The 16262-nt window shown below is 35.9% G+C and overlaps 1 protein-coding gene across 1 annotated transcript in view; it reads left to right on the top strand.

Moving 5' to 3' along the window:
• SLC2A13 (solute carrier family 2 member 13) overlaps positions 1–13571 on the top strand; it is a 100099-nt gene extending 86528 nt beyond the window's left edge. Inside the window, exons 9-10 of the mRNA XM_072401632.1 lie at positions 2188–2340; positions 8200–13571. Of these exons, the coding sequence (XP_072257733.1) occupies positions 2188–2340; positions 8200–8426 (380 nt within the window). The 3' untranslated portion in view covers positions 8427–13571. The remainder of the gene's footprint in view (positions 1–2187; positions 2341–8199) is intronic.
• The last annotated feature ends 2691 nt before the right edge of the window (positions 13572–16262 follow it).

Raw genomic sequence — 16262 nt, 5'->3', positions numbered from 1 at the left:
CCCCCACCCTCAGAGAAATTGGTGTACAAAGAAGAGAAGCAGACAGTTTCATAGGTATAAGTTTGTGACAGGTAGGTATATATTTAGGGGCCCCACCCCAATGCTCCTTGTTATGTTAGTGGCCCCCGGGGTCCCCAATTTTCACTTTCAATTTAGGACTCCTAGTTGCACTTTTCTATGAAACAGCAACCCCAAAGTTTAATTTTCCTAACGTTTTACATTTGTGACCCCCATATCTTGAAATTCTTTAAATCTGGGGGCCTGAAATTGTAATAACTAGTATCTATGAGGGTCCCCTGTACACCCTGAAAATTACAGGTCATTGTGACATACATATTAGGAGATATGGAGGTTTGTACACACAGAGCTATGAGGATGCAGAATTCACACGCAGAGCTAGAGGTGGATACATGTCACAGGCAGAGCTCGTGCTATGAGATGGGGGCGGGGCTGCCTGTGTCTCCTTCACATGAAGGCTAAACTGTGTGCTCGACGGCAGCAATCCTCTGAATGGATGACACAGAGCAGCCTCACTAAGATCCGTGCATCCGAGGATGAGAGCTGCCGAGAGCTGGGCGGGGTATTCAAATCAGCCGGGCGGAGCAACTGGCTAAAAACCTCTGGGGAGAACTATGGGCTCCCTTTACTGAAGAGTGGGAAGTGAGGCTACTGAGCTGCTTAAGACTAGTGTCCATATGCAGTGCTTTCTTTCTGGCTGTATATGTACCAACTAACTTGGTCCATAGTGAACCAAGGACACCAGATAAAACTCAGCAGGGTTGAATTCTGCTGGTTTAGAGCAAGAAAATTGGTTAATAAGCATCATAGTCTTGGCCTGCTACGCAAGATTGTAGTTTGGTGACATCTGCAGCACCATGTTATCATTACTTACCAAAAACAATGCGAACATGCAGAAGCAATATGTTAAAAGCTAAGTACATGCCATAATTCAGTAGCTTGTAGAACCGCCTTTAGCAGCAAAAACTAAGTTTTCTGTCTTTACTTTTTTTTTATTATTATTATTATGTCTTTGTCAGTCTCTCACATTGTTGTGGAGTAATTTTGACCCACTCTTCTTTGAATTGCTTCAGTTCACTGTGGTTAGGTGTCATTCATTAATGCACAGCTATCTTAAAGCCACCCCAGTATTTTGAACAGCTTGAAGTCTGGACTTTAAATGGGCCTTTGCTTTGAATTATTGTCCTGTTGCATTGGCCAAATTAGGCCAAGCTGTAGTACTTTTATTACTTTGTTATATACAGAGGAGCTCATAATCAACTCATGAATGACTGCAAAAAGTCCAGGTCCTGTGGCTGCAAAATGAACCCAAATCATCACACCTTCACAATTTTTTTGACAATTGTACAATGTGTTTGTGCTTATGAGCTGTGTTTGTTTTTTTGCCAAGCATTGAACTTTGCATTATGGCTAAACATCTCTACTTTGACAAGATACATTATTCCAGAAGTCTTGTGGTTTGTTCAGAAGCAGCTTTTGTTAACCGAAGCCATTCTGCTTTTTTTTGGCATCCTTTTCAGGCAAATTTTGTTTAGTCTTTTCATTTATTATACTGTCAAGGACTATGTCCTGATACTCAAAACCTTAGAACTAAAACTGTACTTTCTCATGACTGTACGGAAGTATGAAAATAGAAAAATATTTGGGAAAAATGCTTTTTTGGTACTTTATCCTAATGCAACATTTACACAATATAATCTACAAAATCTGATGATTTAAAATATATAAAATATTAACACCCCCCTCTAAAAATGCTCAGTAAAATGGTGTAAGTAAACAAAACACTCATACATTTTAGTGTACTGAAACACAACTTGATCCTCAAAGGTTTTGTAAAATATTAAAGACGATGCAATAAGTAAATAGATACCCCACATGTCATACCTCAAAATTGCATGTGCCCATGAAGCAGCATGCTAAGGTACTCAAAAACCATATCTGACAAAGGTTGTCTTTTTAAAAAATTAAGAGCTCTGGCACAAGAAATATTGGTCTTACATCGGGGTGCATGGCCATACCCAACATGTGCGTCACAATCATAGTTGCTGGATATTTGCACACTTGGTGTTTGTGCTTTTATTGGTTATATAAACTAAAATACTCTTATTTTTTTTGTATACTATTATTCCTTAGTGTATTTTTGACGCTAAATGTTTGTGTATTTATTAGGAATGGGACCAATGCCATGGACTGTTAATTCTGAAATATACCCCCTGTGGGCAAGGAGCACAGGAAATGCATGTTCTTCTGGAGTGAACTGGATATTTAATGTGGCAATTTCACTTACATTTTTACATACAGCGGAATATCTTACATATTATGGTAAGGATGTCTCGACTTGTTTTCCCTTATGTTGGAAAGCCCATCAAACAGTGATTATGTTTTTTTTTTTTAGGCTTTTGAATAGGTAAATGAATTTCACACCTTTCTGCACCAGAACATTTTGAACATGTAATGGTACAAAATGTTACTGACTATGTGGTACTCATATCTGGACTACCTTGTTGCTCAGAGATACACCTAAATAATGTGCTAAAAATACCTGACACAGAATGTCACTATGAATTCCACTACACATACATAGCTGGGGATTGGGAACTGAGCATTCACAATATTTGTTGGGTACTATAAATAATATTATTATTAATATTATTAATAATAATAAATAGTATTTATATAGCACAGACATATTACGCAGCGCTGTACATCAATACGGGCTGCAAATGACAGACCCATACAGACAGTGACACAGGAGGAGAAGACCCTGCCCCAAAGAGCTTTCAATCAAGGAGCCACTGAACAAATAAAATATGTGTGTTAGGAACTGAGGACTGAGGGCTATAGTCAAATGCACTAACAAATGGGATTGATATGCATAACATATTACAGGTTGAGGGTAACTCATGTTTGTGGTCAAGTATGTAAGGGGTTTGTGGGAATTCTTTGGAAATAGACACTGAGGGGTTAATAACAAGCCCCCCCGTCACACCTGAGGTAGAAAACTGCCCAGTTAGCCTTTGCCATGCACATAACTACTGTTATGCACCCAGAAGCAGCAAACTGCAATGCAGGTTAAAGTGTTTGCATTTGTTGTAGTCGTGGTTTGGTTCTTCCTTTACTTCACTTGTAGGAACTGCATTGCATTTTACAACAATTCAGCTGCGTGAGCAAAATGCTTCCCATATGCACCCCTATTGACGATTGTGAGCACAGTTGAGCCTGCTGTAGAATGCTGCAGTCAAAGTCAAATCTAATATGGCCCTAGGAGTGTAATAGTTGTAATAATTGTGGTAGATTATATTAGATTGACACAGATATATTTCACTGTCCTCTCAATTTCCTGCATCTGCTTTGGTTATGAGTAATGCCCTTCTTGTTATTGGATTTCCCATTACCTTGAACAATATATAATAAATATATATTTGTGTATGTGAATCTGTGTATACACTCATTGAGAAAACTGTCTTGCTGTGGGCATAATTGAATAAATTGCAGTAAATTATTAGTAAATGCAATGAATATATATTGAGCTGGTAAATTCTGCAGTTGACCGCATAGCTCTATGTCCCTTTCTTGACCTTTTTCTGACCTAGTGACATCTTCTGTGCTAAAGAGGCATTATTTGTGCTACATAATTAAGATTTATAGTGAAAAATAATAAGTGCTGTCTCAGAGTTACTAATTCCCTGTAAGAACAGACATAACAAGGTACTTAACAAACTATTTCCTTCTTGCTTCATTATTTTCCAACCATAATGTAGATTTCTGAAGTGGTAAAATGCATTCAGCCTTTCTGTGCAATAATTGAGATAAGCAAAGATGGACATCTGTGTTTGATCACAATAATATTTACCCTAATTACCAAAGATTTACAGGCATTCCCATAACTAAGAAACTTCCCATTGTAAAACTAGTCTGTTTTACAGTGTTAGAGGCTTTTCTGTATCAAATAAAACAAAATAAATACAGCATGACCTGAATATATTGATTTTACATACCGGTATATGTTTAATAAAGGTCCACAACCTCTGTCTCCGCATTACATTTTTTACTTTTTGGAACCTTTCATGTTTTTTTTATTATATCCTACTGTATTTTACAAGAACAAAGTTGGGTAAAAAAAGGCACTAATGATTCATGTTGTGTTAGCCTTTCCAAAATTCTGCATCAATAATTTAGTTGATAGTTCAACCACTGTTTATCTTAGTTGAAATGTCATTTTCATCAGATATTTAATTTTATAAATGATTTTAATTATATTTTATTAAATAAATCATTTTATGTGGGCTTTGTAGTATTTTTGATGTAGATTTAAAATCTTTGTTCAGTTTTTATCTAACACGTCTACTTTTTGTGATGCAGCTAATTATTTATTGTGTGAAATTCGTTATAAATAGACTTAACATATTACAACATTTAACCCCCGGGGCATTTCACTGATGTCTGTACTTCTGTACCAAAGGCGGTTCACTGTTTTTTATGATTTTTTTTTTTTTTATTGTAGACCTGTAACTTACAGAAATATGTTCAAACAAGGGTCTAAAGGATAACCTGAATATAATAAAGTTTGAAACACACAATCATGGAAAAAAAACTTTAATAATATAATTTAAATAAAAAACACAAAAATCAGCTTAAACAAGAATGCATAAATAAATAAAAAATACTGAAAATGCAATAATTCGGTATACTGTATAGTACTATATTTTTCTAAAACACCTCCCTAGTGTAGTAAATTTTAAAACAGTCCAACGTCACATACCTATAGACAAAACCACATAAATATATTTTGCATTATTTTGATTTGGATTGGATACAGGACTTTGTATTGAATCCAATACAAAATATTTGAATTTCCCGCTACAACCCCCGTCGACGAGCATATGCACTAACTTCATTAGGAATCGCCGAGGGACGCGTACTTGAACGCAGAGTGTTCTAATTCTTTCCGTTTCCGTGCAAAAAGCGTTACATTGTTTGCATGGACATTTATTTTAGATTGTAGGCTATAATTCTTAGGCATAACTCACCGAAATATGTCCAAAATTTAATACATTTATTAATAAACTTTAAAAAAAAAATGTATAAAACATAAAAAAAAAATCTTTAAAAAAATAATAAATTGTATATAATGTAATGTAACTGTACAGTAGCTTATATAATATATATATATTCAAATTATATAAAGATTTCTTTGTATTGGAATACAGCTTTCATGTATTGAATCCAATACAAAATGATTTAAATTTCCCGCCCCGCCCCTCGCCTGCACCGACGCATGCACCGATGTCTCCGGAGGAGCTGCAGGGACAAGGTGTTTTTATTCAGTTGTAATCCGATTGTCATACAATGTTGTATGACAATCAGATTGCACTGTAATGCTTGTTTCTAATTTTAGCTACCCCGAACCTGGTTCGGGGTAAACGCTATAAGCTAGTTTTCTTACCCCGAACCAGGCTCGGGGTAACCGCTCAGGTGGTTGAGGATAGTTTTCTTTAAGGTTAGAGACAGCACCAACTGAGATTGATTTCATTTGTCATCATGCCTAGAAATTGCCTTAATGATCCAGTTTCTGTTACGTGTGTAGTTCATTCACAACGAAAGCAAAACATCACCATATTACCATAGAACTTGAAAAGATACACAAAATATATTTTGGCTGTCCACTTAATGATGAGGCTTTGGCTCCACATGTCATCTGTACCAGTTGTTCCAATGGACTGCATGACTGGTTAAATCGGCATAAAGCAGCAATTCCATTTGCAATCTGATGGTGTGAAAAGAACCGCAAGATCATTTAATCTCCTGCTATTTTTGCAGCGTCAACAAAAGTGGATTCTCAGGTAAAACTATACACAAAGTTGTATATCCCAGCCTCGATTCTGCTATTAGGCCTGTTCCCCATGATGATTCATTGCCAGTTCCTGTACCGCTACATAATGGACTTGCTTCTGTAGAAGGTGATGAGGAATGTGCTGGAGTTGCAGCCAGTTACAACCCTGAATCATCTGATCCTGACTACCAATGAAGATTCAGAACCAGAGACCTTTACACAAGCAGAGCTGAATGATCTCGTTTGTGATCTAAATCTCTCGTGACAAAGCAGAATCTATCTCCTGACAAAGCAGAACTTCTTGCTTAAACAGAAGCTCTTGCTTGCAAAAGGTGTAACTGTAACTCAGTACAGAAAAGGAAATCATAACTTGACACCGTTCTTCACTAGTGATGGCTCGCTGTGCTACTGTCATGATATAAATGCACTTTTTAATAGTTTGTCACAAAAGCATGTTCCATCTGAATGGCGTGTCTTCATTGATTCCTCTAAAAGAAGCTTGAAAGCATTCTTAACTGCATAATGGTAATTCCAAACCCAAGTTTAATAATTGCCCATTCTGTTAACCTAAAGGAGTCCTATGACAACATGACGTTACTACTTGAAGCAATCCAGTATGAAACACACCAGTGGAACATCTGTGGGGATCTAAGGGTCATTGCCTTGCTGATGGGAATGCAAGGAGGATTCACAAAATATTGCTGTTTCCTATGCCCGTGGGACAGCCGATCTACAGGAGACTAATATGTCAAGCGTGATTGGCTACCAAGATATACCTATACGCCCGGAACAAGCAGTGTCAAGTTTCTGCCTCTGGTTGATCCACAAAAGACATTTCTGCCACCTCTCCATATTAAGTTAGGCTTGATGAACCTTGTAAAGGCCATGGGTAAATTAAACTCCATGGGTTTTCAGTACCTTGTTGAGAAGTTTCCAAACATAAACACTGCAAAAATAAAAGAAGGGATATTTAAAGGGACACAGATCAAGTCTGTTTTGAAGGAGGATGTTTTCAATCTCTCCCAGCAGCTGAGCTAGAAGCTTGGGATGCATTCAAGTGGCTGTGTGAAAATTTCCCGGGCAACCATAAGTCACCTGCATACAAGGAAGGAGTTCAGAATCTGCTTGATTCATACCAGAAACTGGGTTGTCACATGTCATTAAAAATACATTTCTTGCACTGACATCTAGAATTCTTCCCAGAAAATCTTGGTATGGTGAGTGACGAACAAGGAGAATGTTTTCACCAGGACATTCAGTTAATGGAGCACCGCTACCAAGGTTTCTGGAATGAAAGTATGATGGCTGACTACTGCTGGATATACCAGCAGTAGTATATATGCCATACCGCGACAATCCAGTCAATGAGTACACAAGTAAATCATACTCCAAGCATTTTGGAAGAAGCAATGCTACCTGACTGACACTGTGCAGTAGATCGATACCACACTTCACACTGAAGATGTATTAACATTCACTTCAATGGTGCTTACATTTTGCTACAAAATACATGCATGTACAATGTTAACTATAATACTACTCTGAATGATGAAAAACTAATTTAGTTTGTTGTGTTTTCTGATGATTATAAAAATGAATTTTTTGTTGACCTTTGTAATTGGAAGAAATTGCCTACCATGTAGCAACAGTGCCCTATATACAAGGTCATTTTGCCAACTTTTTTGCACCTTAATGTACAAATGTAATGGTCCTTTTTGCTGCGCCAGTATGCAGTTATTTAGTAAGATGAGGACTGGTGTCAACAAATATTTTAGGTTTAATAATTTAAACCAGAATAAGACTTGGCAATGGGAGTAAAATCAGTGGTTTTAGAATATGTTGCTGCTATGTAAATTATAAGAATGTGGATTGGCAGCTTGGTTTAGGTTACCTATTACAGTGTCATGCATATTTGCCACAACAAACACTAAGAACAAGAATGTATTCACTGGTCCATAACTGCTTTGTTTTTTCCATATTGCTGGGACACTGGGATTGGGCAGTAGATAATCTGTAGCTAATAATGAATTTATGGCCTGCATGTTAAAAAATGCTTCATTAAACATTTTCAGTGTAATGTATATTGACTTTACAAATAAACATGTTCATTATTTTACTACAGTTAACATTTTTACGATCTAGTAATTAGCAGGGACAATGTGACGTTTACAAGGATATTGCATATTACACAATACAGTCCATATATATATTGATGTCAGTAGTCTGTTTCCTTCATTCTGTTCCTTTCCTCCTAAACAACAACAAAAAATATACAAATAGCATATTTCAGTATACATAAAATCAGAATAAATTATAATCATATTTTTCTATGACTTCTAATTTTGCAGGAGCTTTCTTCTTGTATGCAGGATTTGCTGCAATTGGAATTCTATTCACTTATGGTTGCCTACCAGAGACTAAAGGAAAGAAGCTGGAGGAAATTGAATCTCTATTTGAAAACAGACTTTGTACATGTGGTGCCTCTGATTCTGATGAGGGGAGGTATATAGAATATATTCGCGTCAAGGGAAGTAATTATCATCTTTCTGACAATGATGCCTCTGATGTGGAATAATTTTCCTTGGCAGATACATACTAATCATTTAACAGCCGTCTGGAGAAAGACAGCTATAGGTGACCTCACAGTCCTGCTTCTGGTCTGGTCCTCTGAAAAACTCCAAATAACCTTACCAAAATCCTGTTTGTTACTGGTTTAGAATGACATTTCAGTTAATAGCAAAACAATTATGGTTTAGCAAAATATATTGTCAATCAAACTTGTAAAATGATTCTCCGTCCCCTCTTACATTTGTCGTCTTAACATTAGTTTTAAAAACAGGATTTAGGTTCACAACATTGTTTTACTTTTTCATTGATAATTGTAATTTATGATTCAAAGCTACAGCTGCAAGAATTCTCATGTTAAGTCTTCCTTTTAATAATGCCATAGCTGGAGAAGTTACCATGACATGATCAACATATATTGGCAGAAAATATGGCATAATTTTTTCTGGATTTGATCAGCTAGGCACAATGTATTTCAGAAACATTTATATAGATTTGAAAAAAAAACAAAAAACTTTTGAAATGTAACATTTGAAAATTCTGGGATTGTTACAGAAGTATAGTTTTCTGCATCTATTTATTCAAATTAATTGTAATATAACTAGACACAAAATACAGACCAGCTGTCCTTTAATATTATCAGGTAAAATAATAATGTAGCAAATCTCATGATCATTAAAAAAATCTTTTACACAAACTGATGCAGTCAACACATGTATTTATGTATCAAATTTACTTTAAGCATCTGCTGTATATGTGTTTACAATGGTTACTGTAGACACTGTTTTATGGTTTACACAATTCAGACACATATGTTAAGCTTATCCAATAAATAGTCACCAAATTCTATTTTGGGATATGGGACACCAAGTGGCATAATGGGGCCTTTTTCTAGTGCTTCCATAGATGAGAAACATTTTTGCATAAAAGGGGAGCGATGATCAACAATTTGTTGAATAAGTCTTATTTCTGGACGTCTTAAGTTAGGGAAATATTGGCTTCTTGTCACTACTTCCCATTTCCTCAGAGCTGTTGCATTATTGTTTGAGGGCCATTTTCTAATTCATTTATATCCCTTAATTATTTTACCTGCTGCTAAGAGCTGATGGGCTCTGCAGACAGTATTTTGATACTTTGCACAAAATAAATAATGGCCGTAAATTAGCCCAACATAACTAGACAAATTTGTTTTTTGTTTATGGAGCTTAGTTCAAACTGGAAAAAAGTGCAAACAAATCATGTACATGACCACATATGATATAGACAGGGACCTCTATCACTGCCATATACTAACAAACCAACTATATTGCAACAAAAACTGCCTATGGCCAAGACTCCTGCAGAGCACCAACAGCTAGTTTTGGTTCTCAGTGTGCAGTAACAGGAGAATTTGTCTTTATGCTTGGACAAAAACATTTTTGGAGCAGATTAGATAATGAAAATTGTGGTTGTGCTGATCAGTAGCTAAGTATTTTAAAACTTTATAAAAACATAAAACATATATCTTGTTTTTACCTGCTAATTAGGCTGTGACCACAGTGCGAATTAATATTTCTTTCTTTTTTCCACCCCTCTCATTAATCTACACTTGGTACCCCATAATGACAAATGAAAACAGTAACCCTCTGGGATACTGAATGCAGAAGAAAAAAGGAATTTAAATGATTGTAGCATCAGGCTGTAACATAACAAAATTGGAAAACATAAAGAAAGAGGGTTTGAAGACTTTCTGAGTAAATGTATATATATATGTGTGTGTTTATGTGTGTTTGTGTGTGTGTATGTATCTGTTTCCACCTATTCCTAAATTACAAGGACTATGCATCCATTTCTAATGTGACATAGCAAGTTAAAGCATAAGGGAAAATTGACACCAAACAACATGAAGGATTAATGTCTACTTCTCCACTACAAAATAAGTAAGTGTTTTATGTGGAGTTCTACAATAAATCTTGCGTGGCTTTTTTTTAAAGAATAATAATTGACAAGTTAATAGAGATTAGGTTTAGTTTACCTGTCTGTCATACTGTAAATGGCAACATCCTCAAATCCCTGTTAAGCTTTTTGAAGACAGATATTGGACAATTTACCATCTAGTATGTGATTACATTTGTTTTATATATTTACAGATGGTGTATAAATAGTTTTTAACAAATGTTTCTTGACACAGGTTAAATCAAAGTATAGAAGGAACAGTTAGGCAAAAAAAAAATTAAATTGTATTTTTGACAACTGTGAAAAAATGTTGCCAAATGGTAGGAAGATGATAATTATAGATTGGTTTAAAGAAAGCAAACTTCCATCATTCCAGATGTACAAGGTCCTTAGCTGCTATAACTGAAACACAAATATTAATAACACAATATACCCGTTTTCTTCTCAATAGCAACCTTGTGGACAATTTGCATTCCTAAAAATAAAATTCTTCGGTTAGGATCTGTATCATTTTTTATTGTCATGAGGTTACACTGTTATTTAACTATGTACTGAGTTTAGTTAAATAATGAGATTTATTTCAGACTTTTTATGTTCCTATTGAACAAAGTGAGTCATAAATCTGATAACTGTATAAACTAACCAATTTAAAGAATAAATTTAGAGGACAAAGGAGTCCTTATTAGGTTCGCTCCTCTCATATGATATTGTGTAATTCACTGCAATTAGTTTACTGACATTCAACTCTAATGGACAAACTTTCATACATACTCTGTGTGTATACAATACCTCTAGTGTACACCCCTTTTTATGAATGTCTAAAAAGAAAAACATTGAGCAATTGTCCCCTAAAGTGGACCTTTAATTAAATGTTAAAATAAAGATAACACAATGTTAACAGTCATGCTAGATTTAGATAAATAGCCAGATAAGATGGCTGAAAATGCTGAACATGAAAAAAGTGCATGTAGATGTCAGCATTAGTGAGGGAGTTTACAGACATTGTGCCACTGGAGGGGGATGTAAGTATAGAGGTTTTAGGTTCCATTTTAAGGAAAATCCCGCTTTCAGTGTTGGCCACATGTCTGGAGGCCTGTATACTTGGTAATATGATCTTTGGTGAGGTGAATTCTGATTCTTTTCTAACCAAGGAACCACACACATGTAGCAAGTACTGTTAGAAAAACATTTCTAGGAAAGGCATTTCAGCTGTTCTTCTCCTCATTAACATATCAACACTCATAAAAGAGTTTTCTCTGTCGACTCTGTGTAGTTGCCAGTCAAGAGTAGTTCAGAAGGCTTTTATAATGAGCAGTAGTTTCAGTAATATGGTAGCTGTAAGTACAAGTTTTGGGTAGGGATCAAAATCAGACAAGTCTCTACTCCAGACATTTAAACACACAGGCCATGGCTTCTGTCATTAAAAATCCTAACCAGTAATTTTAAAAACTACTTAACTAGGCTTTTACAAACTAATTGTGACAGCATTTAATAGCTATCAAAAGATAAATTGTAATAGGTTTCTACTTAAGCTAAATGTACCAATATTTTCATATAGTTGAAATTACTTTTGTCTGTCATTTGAATCTGTTTTCCTAAGTGTACTGGCCTGATGGGTAACCTCCTCAAAATCACTGATATGGTTATGCCAAGACAGCCAACACATCCACTTGGCTATAATGTTTGTGAGCATAGATACTATATGCTATTCTTTACAGCCATAAAATGGCAAAGGCTATCTATCGTGTAGGTTTCAAGCCCATACAACCATATAGATATGTGATATAGCAACATGCACTGCACAATTAACAACTACAATAAATTGTGTGTGCTGTGTATAAGATGCAGGACAAAAAAAGTTGCATATAGAAAGTTATATGTATTTTGAAAGATTTGGATGTTGTATATTTGCTATTTATGTTAATAGTGTTGTTTTTTTATAGTTAAAATGAAACTCTAGTAAACTGCTAAATATGTATGATTTTATAATTTTAGCAGGTAAAAACTGTTTGTGTTTTGTTCAGCAATTAAACCATGCTTCAGTTGGGAACATCACTCTTCTTTCTCCTGGTTTATATTTACCTGCTAGCTGGACATAGATGGTAGTGCTGATTCATTGTCCATTAAGCAGGCTGGAGATCAAAGCTACATTGGTAAACCAAGAAAAGGGCATATCGCCTTCCTGACTGTGCAGTAATGTAGATGTGTGTAAAAAAGAAGATTCTTGACTTTACAGTAATAATTTGGCAAGTAAAGCAGTAAACATATACTATATGAATTTTATATTGTTTAGCTGTGTGCCTGGAGTTCTTATTTAAATAACTCAATTTAAAGGTCACTCAAAGGTCTTATGTAAAAGGCAAAGAAGATAAGACTGTATATGTTGTTCAACTAATCACCCAAAGTTGGAGATATTTTAATGGCATAAAATTACATATAAGGTTAATATTTTAACAGAGACCTGAGGAAACTGGTAGTTTTATTACACAGATTTTGTATGTGAATGTTTTCATGGTTCACATTAACATTCCTAATAATTTGCAAAGGTTTGTGCATATATACACAATGTATATATAGAATGGTTTAAATATGACAAAGTAGCAATTACTACAAGCACAACAACATACTTATAGTATTGGGTCTATTAGAAAGTTTCTACTACATTTGGCAGGGAAAATATACTATTCTTTATAACCCAAATAATGTTGGGTTCTTAAAAACTAAATGTATTACCCAATAGTACAACATTGATGTACTCTACCAGGCCAGAAGCAGAGAATACACATTGTGTGCTTTATGGCTAAATCTGTATTTTTGCAGGTACAGTTTATGAAAAATATGTAGCTGCAATGTGCAAAGTTTGTTCTCCTAAATTGCAGTTTAATGTAAAATATTTGTTTTATAATACATTTTAATAGCCTTGTGTACAGTATTGTATCCCCTCTTAAGTGAACTAGGTTGTAACAGTGTTATGTCGGCAAACTCTGGCTGTATGTGTAATATACACCGTTTGTGTATTTCAGGGTAAATTAATTCAACACTCTGTCAGAGAAGAGAGAGATCCTTTTGCATCTACTGTATGTTTCACTTAAAAAAGTTTTCCTTTTACAGTATGTGCTCTCAGCACAGTGGTGTTTTGTAGCAAAGTGTCAATTGTGTATAAATAAACTAGATGAAAGTAATTTAGTAAACTAATAAAAAAAAAATATGTTCATATAAACACCTTTTGTATGTCATTACTTTTTCATCAATAGTGTGATGTTGGGGGGATTAGCTTCTACAGAGTTTCCTTTATTTTTGCCAAAATAAAAACCACTGTCTTCAACCAAACAGAAAAACTTAAAGATGGCTTACTACAACTTTTATCAGAGTCCCACAATAACTGACGTCAGCTTGTGTGCAGCCTCACTGCTATCATTCAATGTCAGACGCAGACATAAATCCCAACTCTGTTTGCCAGGTTATCAGACCTGTGCCTTTATCTTAAGTCAGGTCACATCTCTCTCTCCCAGAACCCTTAAACTCCACCTGCCAGCCCAGTTAACCGCTAACTCTCACAAAGAGTCCTGTCAGGCTCAGGCTTTCTCTTTGGCAGGCTCTGGGGTGGAATAAAATGGCCTACCAAACCTTCCTTTTCATTTGAGAAAGTGAGATCCTAGAACACCCACTACCAAATGCAACTCTTGATTGCCACACTAACCCTGTGATACTTTCCTAATACCCTGACACCTTTTTAAGGAGACCGAAACCAAATGGGAGAAATATACTGCCAGTCCAGGGCCCATTCCTGCAGTCTTTAACATATCCACCCCCTCTCACACACACACAAACAAACATACCTACAACGTACCCTAAAGTACTTGGCCTCTTCCATCCCAATAGCACACCTCTCATGATTTACAGTAAAACCTCCTTCTCACAGGGAGTCTAGTACAGCCTTTACCTTGGGAAGATGGTAATCCCAATCGCTGGTAAAGATGACTATATCTTCACGATATACCAAAGTGTACTTGTGATGGGGCACATTAACTTGTTCATCACCTTCCGAAATGTGGACAGGGCAGTGTGCAAATCAAAGGGCATTCTTTTGTAAACTGGCCATTGGGCATGCAAAATGCCATGTTCTGACTTGCCTCTTTGGTTATGGGAATTTGCTAGTACCCTTTTGTCAAGTACAGGGTGGTAATAAATCAGTCTAGACCTAATCTTTTGTTTTACCTGTGGCATGGGATGTCATTGAAGAATCGCAGAGTTCCATTAGGTTTTAGCACCAAGATGATCGATCTTGACCATTCATTCTGCAATTCCTCAAACTCCTGTTTCTCTGCATGAACTATTTAACCTGTTAGGTTTGTGGCTGGGATAACATGGAACGTGGCATATGCTGTCACCTGTTTCGTCCCCACTTGGGACTTGAGGCTCAAACTTGCAAATGCTGGTTTCTGACTCCCAGTCACTCCAGGTTTCCTGGGTTGTAATAAAAAGGGTTACCTAACCTTCCCTTTCTTTCTAGGGACACTGGGACACTCCATGCAAATGCAACACTTGTTAGGTATACTAGTCTGGGGCTCTTTCCCAGTACCCTGTCAACTCTTTATGGGGACTGAAGGAATAGGGAAAATATACCACCCATCCAGGACCCATGCTTGCAGGACGGTACACTAATTACAGAGAATGTGAGCCAAGTGAGATCATAACAACAAAGGTGACAAGGAGAAAAAATTCAATAAAATATGTGTGTTCAACTACTTATTTAGGTGTCTACATCCACTTAGTGGTATCTATAGGTTTATATATCAATCCGATTTGAAGGTTACTATCAAAACAATATACTTTGAGGGTTGCTGTATGTAGTTCAAGGTAACATAATATTAGAGGCACTCTACATTCTTCCTGGCTGCCTGATAAGTACTGAAAGAGCATTAGTGCAACTGTTTACCAAAACTGGTCTATAAGTGAAACCCACAAAAGGAGGGGAGCAGGGTATCAAACAGCTACTGCTGCCTTTTACATGTTTTAGGGTTTGTGCTGCCTTATCAAAATAGTGTCAGGAAAGCTGGTCCTAAAGAATGAAAGAGCACTGTGTTTACAGATGCACGCTCTGTAAAAAGAAATAGGAAACACAAAAAGGCTTTTGGGTTTAAAGTGGCAAAAGTCAAGGTTGTATTTGGCATATCAACTTGTATGCTGTTTAACAAGTGAATAACAATCCGTTAATTGTGCAACTTATAAAACAAAAGAAGTCAGGTAATCCGACAAAGGGAAATATCTATGCACTAGTCAAAGAACTGCCTACATAGATGGTATAAAAGGCAGATGTAAGCAATGTCTCATCCTGTTGCGTTTCGCCGGAAAGCTTGTTTAGACGATGCCTAGAGACCGTTAATAGGATCGTACAATAAGATATAATTATCCATTACAATGGATTCATCAAAATGTTAAGTATAACAATATTAATATTGGTAAATTACCATAAAAAATAAGGTCTACCTTAATCATCAGGTAAGTTAATGAGTGTCAACAATTTGTGCCAATTCATTTGTAATTCTGAAATAGTTCAAAAGGAATTTAGAAATCTGAGCAAGTTGGGGATATGTGTTATGGAATGAAATGTACATTAACATATCATCTGCACAGAGTGCACATACAATAAGGTCCATAAACATTTGGACTGAGACAACTTTTTTCTAATTTTGGTTCTGTACATTACCACGATTATTTTAAATGAAACAACTCAGATGCAGTTGAACTGCTGACTTTCAGCTTTATTTAGTGCGTTGAACAAAAAGATTGCATAAAAATGCGAGGAACTAAAAAGCCTTGTTTTAACACAATCACTTCATTTCAGGGGCTCAAAAGTAATTGGAAAACTTGGACTCAAAGGCTATTTCATGGGCTGGTGTGGTCAATT

The sequence above is a fragment of the Pyxicephalus adspersus genome, chromosome 2, assembly GCF_032062135.1.
Source record: "Pyxicephalus adspersus chromosome 2, UCB_Pads_2.0, whole genome shotgun sequence".
NCBI classification, from domain to species: domain Eukaryota; kingdom Metazoa; phylum Chordata; class Amphibia; order Anura; family Pyxicephalidae; genus Pyxicephalus; species Pyxicephalus adspersus.
Note: the sequence above shows the minus strand (reverse complement) of the source record. Positions and strands in the feature narration are given on the sequence as shown.